The sequence below is a fragment of the Pestalotiopsis fici genome (genome assembly GCF_000516985.1).
Source record: "Pestalotiopsis fici W106-1 unplaced genomic scaffold PFICI_Scf_7, whole genome shotgun sequence".
Taxonomy (NCBI): domain Eukaryota; kingdom Fungi; phylum Ascomycota; class Sordariomycetes; order Amphisphaeriales; family Sporocadaceae; genus Pestalotiopsis; species Pestalotiopsis fici.
Window position 1 is genome coordinate 1,750,659 of NW_006917097.1, and position 12,348 is coordinate 1,763,006.

At 51.5% G+C, this 12,348-nt stretch overlaps 4 protein-coding genes across 4 annotated transcripts; 2 read left to right on the forward strand and 2 right to left on the reverse strand.

Annotated features, from left to right (window-relative positions):
* Nucleotides 1-3,502: 3,502 nt before the first annotated feature.
* Nucleotides 3,503-6,519, reverse strand: PFICI_10176 (uncharacterized protein; the record flags this gene model as incomplete). The annotated part of the gene is made up of 4 exons (XM_007838757.1): nucleotides 3,503-5,587; nucleotides 5,653-5,970; nucleotides 6,020-6,343; nucleotides 6,397-6,519. 4 exons carry the CDS (start codon nucleotides 6,517-6,519, stop codon nucleotides 3,503-3,505), a joined length of 2,850 nt encoding a protein of 949 aa, XP_007836948.1.
* Nucleotides 6,520-7,945: 1,426 nt separating this feature from the next.
* PFICI_10177 (uncharacterized protein) lies at nucleotides 7,946-9,088 on the forward strand (the record flags this gene model as incomplete). Its single annotated transcript, XM_007838758.1, has 1 exon — nucleotides 7,946-9,088. The coding sequence occupies one exon, from the start codon at nucleotides 7,946-7,948 to the stop codon at nucleotides 9,086-9,088; it is 1,143 nt and encodes a 380-aa protein (XP_007836949.1).
* A 290-nt stretch (nucleotides 9,089-9,378) lies between these two features.
* Nucleotides 9,379-11,409, reverse strand: PFICI_10178 (uncharacterized protein; the record flags this gene model as incomplete). Its single annotated transcript, XM_007838759.1, has 1 exon — nucleotides 9,379-11,409. One exon carries the CDS (start codon nucleotides 11,407-11,409, stop codon nucleotides 9,379-9,381), a length of 2,031 nt encoding a protein of 676 aa, XP_007836950.1.
* Nucleotides 11,410-11,809: 400 nt separating this feature from the next.
* Nucleotides 11,810-12,124, forward strand: PFICI_10179 (uncharacterized protein; the record flags this gene model as incomplete). The annotated part of the gene is made up of 1 exon (XM_007838760.1): nucleotides 11,810-12,124. One exon carries the CDS (start codon nucleotides 11,810-11,812, stop codon nucleotides 12,122-12,124), a length of 315 nt encoding a protein of 104 aa, XP_007836951.1.
* Nucleotides 12,125-12,348: the final 224 nt, after the last annotated feature.

Sequence of the window (12,348 nt, forward strand, 5' to 3'; positions counted from 1 at the left end):
TCTCTCTCCTATACCCAGTGGTAAGAGGGGGGGTGTGAAAACAAAGAAAACGATCCAACAGCCCCCAAATCCTTCCTCCAAGGTTCCCATGTGGGTGGTCGTCTTTTGCCAAGGACCCCCTACAAAGGTCCTTTTCCGGTGGCTGAACAAAAGTTCACGGTGCAGAGGATGAATTGAATTTGCCCTCCCTGTTCTTAGCAGGCCACCGTCCATATTGGTGGCAGTCAACCCTTGTATCCAATTAATCGAAGCGGCGGCCTTCCCTTGTTGGAGCAAACTTTCCTCTATCTTTTTTGCCTTTCGTCCCTTGCATATCCCCCTAGCTGATCAAAGACACTATTGTATTTGTGTTTGGTCGGAACCATACTCTGTATACCTTGAGATTGAGTCACAAGTCCAGTTTATGTTGATGTTTAGCGACGCACCAAGTTGCATTTGTTTTCTCAATCACACCTCTCCACGCAGCCCCAAACAAAAATAGATACCTGCACCTACTTTCTTCTTCTTCTTTCTCAGAGAACATGGCATCTAGAAAGTATGAAGCGGAAAGAAAGACAATCGTCATGTTGGGGTCCATTGAGCGCCTAGGGACCCAATCACAGACGTGAGCACTTTCGGTAGGTGATTGCTTTGCCCGTGATCACACCTACACCCGCGCACGGCTTGGAGGAGACCCTCCGCACCCGTCCACGAGGCTTGGAGGCACGGATCTCGTTGCCCGTGGAGGGACGTTAAAGAGGAGACAAAGGGGGTTCCCTAATTGGGGCAGCGGAGCGCGCAAAGATCTTCCCACACCTTTTCTTTGTGTGGGTTCGGAATAGATAGAGTGCGTGCAGTAGCTGCTGCTAAAGATGGAATCGTCGTACTGTGAGCGATAGCGAGCAGCAGCAGCAGCGGGCAGGGCTGACATGGCTGCCGTCGTCTGTGGCCGACACCCGTGCCATAATCGTCGGTCCAGATAAGTCCTAATCATCTTTTTTACTGTTCTACATACTCGTGCAGCGCCGGATTTGTGCAGTCTGACTTGCATGCTGCCAAAAGGAAGCCCACGTTTTGGTCTCCCATCTTTCTATGTGCTGAGACCATGGACTGCTATTTTCATCGTTGCTGCAATGCATGATGCGGGTAAGCAGTCATGGGCTGAGTCTATGGGGTAGATAGCGACTTTGACGGCCGTGGATCATTCCCGTCGTGGAGTCGTTTGGCTCCCCAATTGGATGCGCGAACTGGCATCCTTCCACTATGTGCGCTAGACTGTTACTTACACCCTCTGTACAGCACTGCCGGGGGGGCTATCTAAACCATTGTGACTGATGGCCGTTGATCTTGCTCTTTTGACAGAGCCTGCTATTTTTTGCGCGCATCAGAAATCCTCCCGATCCCGTCCTGCACTTCTGCCGCTCTGGTAATTCGGGAACACGGAGGACCCCTCGAGCCCCTCAGGCCCCTCTCTCCAGCCCGCCACGGTCGCATCATCGGTCCTCAGCCCTGGCCCCCCAGTGCCGCTGCCGCTGTGCGTACCTACACAGGTACTTTGGTGTGATCGTGGGGATGGGACTGTTCAAGACATTCTCAACGTCCAACCCGAACCTTTTCCCCCTTATTTTCACATGTCCATGATGTCTCAATTACGGAGGAGCAAGAAACGGTAATTACCATACTGAGATGCGCCCATTGATGTCTCAAGGGGGGAAAAAAAAAACGGTGCACCTAAGCCTCGGAGCTATTACGCCGAGCCCATCACCTCATCCATTGCCATCAGGTGCAACACCAGTTCCTTCTGGAAATTAGGAAACAAATCAGAGACGGACGAGGCACCTCGCAAACCCCGCCTCTCCTTTTCCATAGCGAATAAGTAAGTAAGAGTGTCATCCGCCAACCAAGACCGGAGAGTAAGAGAGAGAGAGTGTGTGTGTGCAGTTGCACGAGAACCAATAAAACGGGATTAGTGTGGCAGCACAGCAAAAAGACGCAGTCAGCCATGTCAGCTTGCCGTCCGGACCTGTCGTCTAGTATTGAACTGCCTTCGTTGTTGAACCATCATCCTGAGGAGGGGGAAAGGATCTGATTGGCGGCCAATGACTTGCCTACTTCTCGCAGCCGTGTATGTCTCAAATTCTGTATCACCAGCGAAAGGACGAGGGGAAGAAGGAAGAAGAAGGGGCGGAAGAGGATTTTCTGACTAAGTCGTTCTCATGTCTCCCCTTTTTTCTTCCCGGACCCCTTCTACCGGAACCGAAGGATTTATCTGCTAGATCGATAAATCGGGAGGGTAGCAGAAAAACAGAAACGGGACGGCACATTTCGTCTTTGCAAGAAACTTACTACACAACACGTGGGGCGGATTATGCCGCAACATCCTTCTTTCGCCCGCAGGGCCCAGGTGATATGCATTCCTACGGCGTCGAAACAAAACACATTCCTTCCCTCATTCTCAAATAGGGGGAACTCCACTGGGGATGTGACATGATAGAAGACACCTGCAGAACGATTTATCTCCAAAAAGCCCTGCTACTTACTACCTTGGCGCTGTTCTAACCCACCCACCCACGTATGCAGCCTGCTGCTGCAAGGCTCTAATTATGGTCACGAATGGCGCGACTACTCGAGCTTACAGAAGGCAGCGCAATGAGTGCTTCTGCGTGGTGATGATTCCCCGAGTAGGGAGGGGCGATATCCGATTTCACTTCATTCTTGTACTACTACGATTTATTATCGCACGTTGCAACAAAGGGAGGGGCGTGTCTCGATCGTCGGATCGCTTCGAACAGGAAGATGGAGTGAGAGAGACGCACAGAAACATGAATACGGCATCATGTAGGTACATGTAGTGTCCCGTTCTTTCATCCAAAATGAGTTCCACTTGGGACTGCGCAACCCTACATGGGATGAACCATACGGCATGCTCAATCGTTTTCTCTATCTAGCCAGCGATGCATGTGTACCCGTCCTCTCTTGTTCGCCCTGTCTGCTGTGTCCTCCAAACCTCTTGTCGTATCACGAACCAATACGACGGTAGCCCGCAGCTGTGCAACGCGATTTCTCCAATTTCTCTCCAGCTCGGCAGGCGGCGTCGGGATGAAAAGTGCAATGTTGATTGGCATGAGCTGATATGATTATCGAATAGTTGACGGTGCGAGCGGAAGTAGGTAATGCAAGCACCCGATGTATAATAATAAGAACAATATTGACAGCGTACAGTGTACTTTGTACGACACGATCAACATTGTGTTTGAAACTTGATATCTCGCCTCTTACGAGAGCATAGCATATTCCTAATATGTGAATGATGTAGATTAATCAAGGTGGCCATTGAAGATCCGAGCATGTAACAGAGTTAAAAGCCACGACTACAATGAACGTAGAAAATACTTGAATAGAAATTTGACAAAGTAAATTAATCTGAATGTCTATATCCATACGGGCCGGTAAAAACAGGGTATCAACAAACAACCATCACTAGGTATGCCGTAGTTATATGCAAAATTGCCTCAAGTCACCCTCATAGGGTAGATCTGGTGTAAAGCCATTTCCGCCTCAGTTCCATACGTTGCTCGCCGTGCTTCGTTACCAACCGATCTGCCGCCTTTGCGCGTTTCCTGATTTCTCGGTCATCCCTTGGCTGTCCAGGAGAGTCAATGAGTATCAGATTCTCATCGTCGCGAGGTGTCCATACGCCCTCCCAATTTGTGGGCATGGCATTGCCATCCTTGAGGAACTGCATAATCCGACCAGCTAGACTTGATTCCCAGGTCGTTGCTTCCAGGCTGCGACGAGCGATATCAGGAGAGTAACCCAGAGCGACCCAATATTCCACGACATCGGCCAGCTCTTCAGCCTTGGACTGCGCTCTTCTGGCTGACTGTGCTTGTGGCTGGGGAGTTGACATCCACTCCGACCTTCTTGGTGGCTGCGGCTGTGGAGTATATGTGGTCCACTCCGGTCTTTGTGCTTGTTGCGGTTGAGGGGTTGATGAGATCCACTGCCGGAATGGTGTAGGTGCCCCAGAAGACATGCGAGCCGGGCCTGGCATTGACATCCGTCCATATGGGGACGGCCTATTGTCCCTTGTAAACGAGGCAGGAAGAGACCGGCGCTTATTAGGCGGTTGCATGGCGACTCGTGACAGTACAGGATTGGGCCTGTGAGCAAAGCTCGGCTCTGGCGTGTCCATTTCACCAAAGAAATCAGGCTCGTAATTATCCAAGAAAGATGATTCAGCCGCATCATCTGGAAGTGGCGAAACCCGATTCAGTGTTCGACGACGATTTTCTGCGTCGAGTTCGCTGCGCAGTTGTTCTGAGGGGGTGACTCGCTGGGTTTCTCTCTCTTGTCCGTCTTCTTCGGAAAACTCCTCACCAAAATCATCCATCTCCTGAGTTCCAAATTGAAAATCCTGCGTCTCTGGCTCAACCATGGCCTTCCTAGCGCTAGATAGAGCAATCGATTCCTTGATTTGTTCTTGCACTTCCCTTTCGATTTGTTTCCAGTATAGCTTGCTCATGAGTGAATGGCTAGACCTGGGAAGTACGGGTTGGGCCCCAAGTTGAGGAGAGGCCTTTCCTCTAGCAGCTTGGCGCAGATGAACGGTTCCATTCTTGTCATCCGGCGTCGATGGGATCTCACTGTCACGCCTGAGCTTGGTGCGTTTCCTAGGCGACTCCGGATAGGCCAAACCAGAGGCAATAGCTGTTTCCGCTTCACGCGCACGCTTGCGAGACGGCTGTTTCGGGGGAGATGAATTGAAGTGGCTGTCGGATTGTGTGTTGACCGGCAGCAGCATCGGTTGCGCTACTTCCTGGGAATCAGTCACTTCCTGCTGCGTATCGTCTTCTCCGTTTTCTGATGTCGCAAAGAAGTTCTCTACCATCTTCTCGAACTCAAGTAGATGAGATTCGTAACATTGCCTGATCTCATCTGTAACGGTTGGTAGAGCGACCCAATCGAATTCCAGATCTTCTGCTACTCGCTCCCAGTCACGTTCTACAAATTCGACCTTCTGGGCCTGTACAGATTGCCAAAGGTCCCATAGATCGATTGCACGACCCTGGATAGTCGGCCAGTAATTGACTTCTGAACTTTCCTCCTTGAAAGCTGCGAGACATTCGTGGAATCCTGTTCTTGTCTTTAGTGACGTCTCGAGTATTTCCTGCTGAGTTTGCATTGGGGAATCGGGCGGCACAGCTTGTTGCTCAGAGTCACTGGCGCTAGCTTCATCTTGTCCGTGCTGGTTTGATGCCTCAAGCGTTGGGCTGTTGTCGTTTGGCGTCTGAGTAACGTTGCTCGGCTCTTCGATACTCGGACGAATTCGCAGTGGCATGTCTTCCTTTCTCGCGTCCGATTCCACTACATCAGTAGTATGGTTCCTGGTCTTCCTTTGAGTTGAGGATACACGGCTGTCTTGCTTCGGTGGAGGACGATCAGCCTGGTCGACTTTCTGCGCGTTCCTGCGTGATCTCGTCACAGGAGGAGAGGGAGGCGCTGCTTCCTCCTCAGTTGGCTCCTCCTCGACTGATTCCTGCTCGTCTGGCGGTGCGAGATACCTCAAATACCGATCTCTCCAAGACTGTGCGGTATGCTGCGGAAACTACAGAAAACATCAGACATGTCAACATAAAAAAAAAGGAGGGGAGACAAGGTTGGTGCTCTTACGTCCACAGCCAAGCCTTCGTAAATCGTCTTTCCTTTGACAGCGTGGCCCGCATTTTTCATCTCATCAACATACTGAAGGAGCAACTTGTCTTCATCTGGAGTGAAGCGAACTCTTCTCTTCCTCCGGCTTGGGTCAGTACTGTTGGCATTGGGTGGCCCGGGGCCTCTAGTTGGTCGTGCGGGCGCTGAGCTGGCGACAGGAGCAGTTTCTGGAGGTGGCGATAGTGACGGCTCATTCTCCGAGACGTTGGGGCGGTCCAAAAATTGCAGCTTTTTAACCCAGCGGTCTCTCCATGACTGGAATGTGTGATGCGGATACTGCTCAAGTCAGTATTGCTCGCCATCATGTTAGGATTGCTCATTATACCTTTGCTTCAAATTGCTTATAGATGACGTTACCAGAGACAGCTACGCCTTGCTTCTCCTTTCTGGTGACGAACCTTGACAGCAGTTCATCGTCTGCTTTTGTAAAGGCTCTTCTCGTAGTCTTTTGATTTACCGTGCCCACAGGCCTGGTCTCATTTCCGGGAGGTTTGATAGCGTACTGAGCCTGGTCCATAAGCTGGCCACTCTTTACAGAGTCTTCAATCCACTTCCAGGAATATGAGCCAGCTGGGCTATCCTTCCTGGCGTGATCGGCAATGAGATAATCAGCCTTCTTCTCGAGTTTGGTAATAGTTCCGCCATTGTTCTATCACTGATTTAGCATGAACTTGTAAGTTGGCATGAACATTGTCTATTTACCTCAATGTTCTGTAACCAGGTTTGGCGCATAGGAACGCGCTGCGCGACCCAAAACTTGAGGTCCTTGAATAAAGTACCACCTTGGCCCTCCATCTGCCCCTCATAGACTATGGCGGCAGACATTTTGGCTTTACCCCAACCCTAACCCTGGGTTGCGCCGGGATAGCAGGTTTCTGCGTCTTTGGATGAGTCGAAAGTCGAGAGCTGAGCTGTAAACCGAACCCCTGAGCGTGATATACGCAGAATGACGGTTGTTGATGGGCGCTAGAGGTTGAGTAGTGCAACGATGATTAGGTGAGGTGCGCGCGGGTTTTCTTTTTTTTTTCTGGGACCCCTAAAAATATGCTTTGCAAATCCGTTCCTTCTTTCGAGGTCCTTGCAATTGTCGCGTCATATAAAGCCAGGCCCAAATTAAGCAAAGTAAAATATCGTATAAGAATGCAGTCGTATCGCCTCGATGGAGGAGCAGATGTTTATGCCTTTAAAAGTCCCCCCGTGCACGACATGGGATTTACGGCAGTCTCGTGGCTCGCATAAGAAAAGCGACGCGCGTGATGCTGGAAATCGCGATTGGGTTCTGACTTCACGTCCTCACGTGGAAGCGGTCTGTACTAGAGGGTCCAAGAATATTCACATGACGGGGCGTCAAACTACTGGCTGCGTGGGCGACGAAGGGGGGCTCGGGGGGTGTGGAGGGGCCATCAACTGGCCCCAGGCAAGCACAAACTACTGTTTATATGCATATGACGTGGGCGGCTCCAGACAACAGGCGCCACCTTTTTAGCGGGCATTGCCCCAGCTGGTTCGCTGGCACTCAACTGCTTTGTCTTAGCTGTCAGGCCTGGGACTGCTCCAGGCCAAAAGAGACCCTTGAATCACTCACTGCCTGGCCTCAAGAGGTTCCTAGGTCGCCAGGTGCGTCTTCTATTCACTGGCGCTAGCCTCGCCGAGCCACACACACGCATACCTACTGCCCACGCGGCAGCCTCAAACAACACCAGGCAATTGCGGATCTTCCGTTTTCAGCTGTCTCACTCTCACTCTTACCAAACAAGCCAAACAAACATGGAACCTGAATAACTGGTGATGAGGCCGACGTCGCACTGTGATTCGCTTGCGTTTTGGTATTGTTACTTACGTGCCTACTTCTTTTGCTGATGGAGTTGAGCTGAGTTCAGCCTCCAAACTCATCTTTTTTTCCCCCTTCACTGCCCATCCATCCATCTACTTTGGCCGTCGATCTGCACCGTTTCTTCAGGAATCGTCCACTTTCATGGCCTGAGGCAAGTCTTTGGTTTGAGAAGACTGCCGCAATACACGAGTGGCTGCATCTCTTACCACTAAAGCCAAATACTCAAAGATGGGGGCAATATCGCAGATCGCCTCGGGCGTTCTTGCTATATCATTCATGGTTTTGATTATATTTTTTGGTAGACTTCCAGCTTTACGGTAAGAACCCCAACACTTCCCTTTTGATGCTGGGGTTGAAAGTCGCTGACTCTGGTGCGTTGTCAGACACACGCCTATCGCATGGCTTCATAGGCTGTTGATGATCCACATGCCAAATGCCGCCGTTGCTTTGGATCAGCGATTGACGGGTGGGCGGGCGACTGCCTGGCTGGGCAGATTTGCGCATACCTTCATGTATGGCCGCCATCCTACGGTGCTCATCTTCTTCTTTCTCCTCCTATCAGTCGGAGAGGTCATGTATCTGCCTGGTGTCTGGCCCCGCATGTCGACACTGAGCCGGATCATCGGTGCCGTCTCCATTATTCTGCCTTACTGGTTCCTCTATCTGGCCGCCTTCAAGGACCCGGGTGTCATCACTCCGACGACTCATTCAAAGTACATGAGCAAGTATCCTTACGACTATGCACTTTTCCATCCGGGACAAGTCTGCCGGACCTGCAACATTATCAAACCAGCTCGATCAAAGCATTGCTCCGTCTGCAATCGTTGCGTTGCCAAGATGGACCACCACTGCGTCTTTATCAATACATGCGTAGGCTACGAAAATCAGGGACATTTTGTCCTGTTACTACTCACAACGGCCTGGCTTCTTACTTTCGGTGCTGTACTCGGAACCAGGATGATATGCGAAGACATTCAGGCAAGGCATCCGGGTTGGCGACTTTGGAAGCCCAGCCGCTTTAGCTGGCACGATTACCTCATCCTTTTGACCTTTGGCATCCAGGACCACGTGGGCAGGGGAGGAGTGACCTTGCTTACCTTGATGACTTCGCCTCTGGTTTGGGGATTGCTCGGCTACCACATTTACCTAATCTATTGTGGAACGACGACAAACGAGAGCATGAAATGGCAGGATTGGCAGGCCGAAATGGATGACGGTTTCGCCTTCAAGCGCGCAATGCCCACCGATCGTGTAAAGGACCCGCGCTGGGAACCGACTTGGACGAGGTGGCCAGTCGAGACCATGCAGGTGTTGGTCCGGACAGAAGACGGAAGCCCGCCGGACCCTCAGGGCGCGCCGGGCGTGGGCGACTGGGAGAGGGTATGGCATTTGCGCGACGTTGAGAACCTGTACGATCTAGGTTTCTGGGACAATCTGCTGGACGTTCTCGTACCTGGGTATTCATTCCGCGACGAGCTGGTCACAGATGAGGAAAGGGGACGCCGGAGCAAGAAGCCAAAGGAGACGCGTGCTAGTGCTATAGTTGATGCTGCTACGTGATACAGCTGTCTCATCAGACGCCCAAGGATGCCCGACCACTGACGACATGGCGCTCTTGGCGCAGCGTTTGTGTGTCTTAGATATTTGGACTACAAAAGTCAATCGATTGTCGTTAATGTTCTCGTATAATACATTTCATTCATGTGGAGATATGAGATCTAGACATCTATATGCTCGCAGGAATAAAGCTGCTGCCCGAAAAGATGCCCTATAAGATGCGCCGAAATATGCATGTAGATCTCAAGGTGGCGAGTGTTGAGCAGCACGATAAATCCCTTCTTGAATTTCCGTTATCTTACACTTCGAAATTTAGATTCGAAAGAGTCATCCTCATCTGCCTCGTCTTCATCCTCATTTCTCTGCTTCTTCTTATTCTTCTCTTCTTTCCTCCTTTGCTTTTCTGCATTTTTAACGGCTTTCTTGAGCTTTTTGCCACGTAAAGCCTTTGCCTTATCCTGCGCCTCGGCAATCAGACGCCGACCATCTTCAAGTTGTTCTTCTTCGTCATTGGTTTGCTTGTCCCCATTGCGGATCATCTCGTATCGCTGCTTCTGGAGATTCTTCTTTTGCTCATCTTGATGCCGGCGCCTCATTTGCCTCTCTTTCTGCTGCGAGGCTCGGAATTTCTCCGTCGCCAAGCGTTCTCGATATATCTGCAAATGTTGCAACTTTTTCTCCTTCATCTTTTGTATCCTGCTCTGCCTTTCCTCGTTGGTCTCGCGCGGCGGGAGGAAAGTGGGATCCCACAACTTGTGTTTTGGGCGATCCAGACGGCTTGAGAGCTGATAAGACTGTGCACGATCCATGGGTGTTTGCGCAGCCTTGAGTCCCTCCACAAACTCCTTGATTGCTGCCTCAAGTTCCTCTGGATTCAACCGCTCATGACCTGGTAGTGTTTTGAGATTTCTAACATGGACATGAGATCGAAATAATGGCTGTCTAGTGGTGATGCTGGGGCGGCACAACTTTTGTGAAGTAGCCGGACAGCTGGCCCAGCTCAAGGTACTGAACTGCCTTCCTGTCTCTGTTCCTGTGCGAGTCAGCGGCGGAGATCGAGAAATGGTTCGCCGCAAACGAGATATAGCAGCTCTGCGGGGCAGCATGCGGCCGACGGACTGACGGGCTTTGTGCTGTTCTCCCGAAGCTTGTTCGAGTGCCGCCAAAGCAGATTCCGAAGAGCTCATAGCGGGTGCAGGCGTCTGAGTCTCTGTCTTGGGCGAGTCCTTGACGCTGGATACCTGCGGCGGCGTGCTCTGGGCAAATAGATCCTCGAAAGAAACCACTGCTCCACTGTAGCCTTTGGCGGGCGCGATCTCTGGGCGTTCTTTTTCTGTCACCAAGCCTGCCAGTCGTGCGACTGCTAACCTCGCAATGGCTACAGAGTCGATGCCAATCTCCTTTTTCGTTGCACCAAGTGCGGTGACGAAGAAGTCTTGGTCCCATTCCCATTTGCTGTTTGGATCCTTTGAGTGTACGTCACGCATCGTCAACCACATCTTCTTGCAGGTTTCCTTAAGAATCTCCTCGTGCTTGGCCTTGTCGGCCTTGGTCAGCACAATCGCCGTCTTGAGCCCGGCCGCCTGCAGAAGCTCTAGTGCCATTAGGTCGCCGCTCTTGGGCCCTACTTCTCCATCAATCAGTAGGATGGCACCCTTGATTGCCTGTCGCTTGGTCAGGTACAGGTTGATGTGTTTGCCCCAGTCCTGCAAGGACTTGTGTCCATATCCCGGCATGTCGAGCACAAAAAAGCTGTGTTTGGGCAAGTCTTCCGTCCGCTTGGTGACCGTATCCGTATCTGCCAGCTCCTTCATCGTCGGTGCGGGCCCAAAACCAAAGGCATTCATAGCTTTTGTGCGGCCTGCTCTTGCACTCGTGTGCGCGAGCTCGTTTTCCCGGCGATTTGCGAGCGCATTGACAAAGGTCGACTTGCCGACATTGGAACGACCGAGAATACATATTTCTGGTATCCGAGTATTCTTTTTCAGCTCGTAAAAGTCGGAGGTTCCATGGTAGAAAGTCGCGGGGTTCTGGGTAAAAAGTTTGTTCAACTCGTCCGCGAGAGACTTGTCGGATTTGGGAGACTGCAGCAGCTCCTTGATGGGGATCTCTGACAAAGGCAAGGCCGGGCTATGCGGGATAGTAAAGGCGCCCACCGACAGTGGCCGTCTCAAGTATCGGGCGTAGGCCCGGCACGTCGCATGGAAGCATCGCCGCCCCTGTGAAGCTGATGAGGGTGTCGTCGTCGTCGGTGCAGCAAAGAGCAAGGGACGCAGGGTTGCCGGTAGAGCCAGGAGAGCCGTTACCTGACGTAATGTCGTCATATTACCATTGTGAAGGACTCTGCTGAGAACCCAAGAAGAACCGGCCCGTATATAGCACCTGGGTCACAAGGGAAGAGTCGTCGGTTGTACCGCCGATACGAGCAAAGAGTCTTGTGCCGTATCGTGCCACATGGTTCACAGGTCCGGCGCATTCACTTAACGGGGCCTGGCTACCACCGGAAATTTTTAATTGTTGCATGACGCGCATCTGCAAATGCGCGCGTTCCTCGCTAGCTCTAGAGCCAAGCTCCAGAAATTCTTATCTTATCGCGGTAAGCTGATCCAGTGCATTCGTACGTATCATTGGGAGCATCACCAACAAGGGACTTGATGTAAAAGCTGATTTATACGACTTCGTTTGCAAGCGTCGCCTGCACATTCCAACTTTCCCTTCGTTACAATGGCTACTGCTGCCCGCACCCGATCGATTTACCGCGCCCTCCTCCGGGAGCTGCCTCCGCGACCTGCCCAGCCCAGATCAATGCTCCACACCAAGCTGCGAGAGACATTCACAAGCAACACACCGACCGAGAAATCACTGGCGCAAGCAGACCAATTGGTCCAATATCTCCAAGCGCAAAGGCAATATGTCACGCTGGTCGAGAGATATAACCCAGGCATGAACATGGACGAGGAAGAGCGAGTCAGACTGACGGCTCGGAGGGTTGGCATGGACTTACCGATCGAGTACCAAAACGATGGAGAAAAGGCATAATCGAATTGTGGGAATATTCTGCAATAGATCTGGAGTAGGCGACCTCCTTCATGAAAGCAGATTTGCAATCAAGAATTTGGTGGTGGACTCTTGCGCTGCTCCGGAAACGACTGAGACGACAGACACATACAATTTCCGGGAAACGGCAGAAAAATGAAAGTTGGGCAAAAATTCAAGCTCCTCCAGCTTTTAAAAGGCTATCTCAGGACGGTAGGATGGTTGTA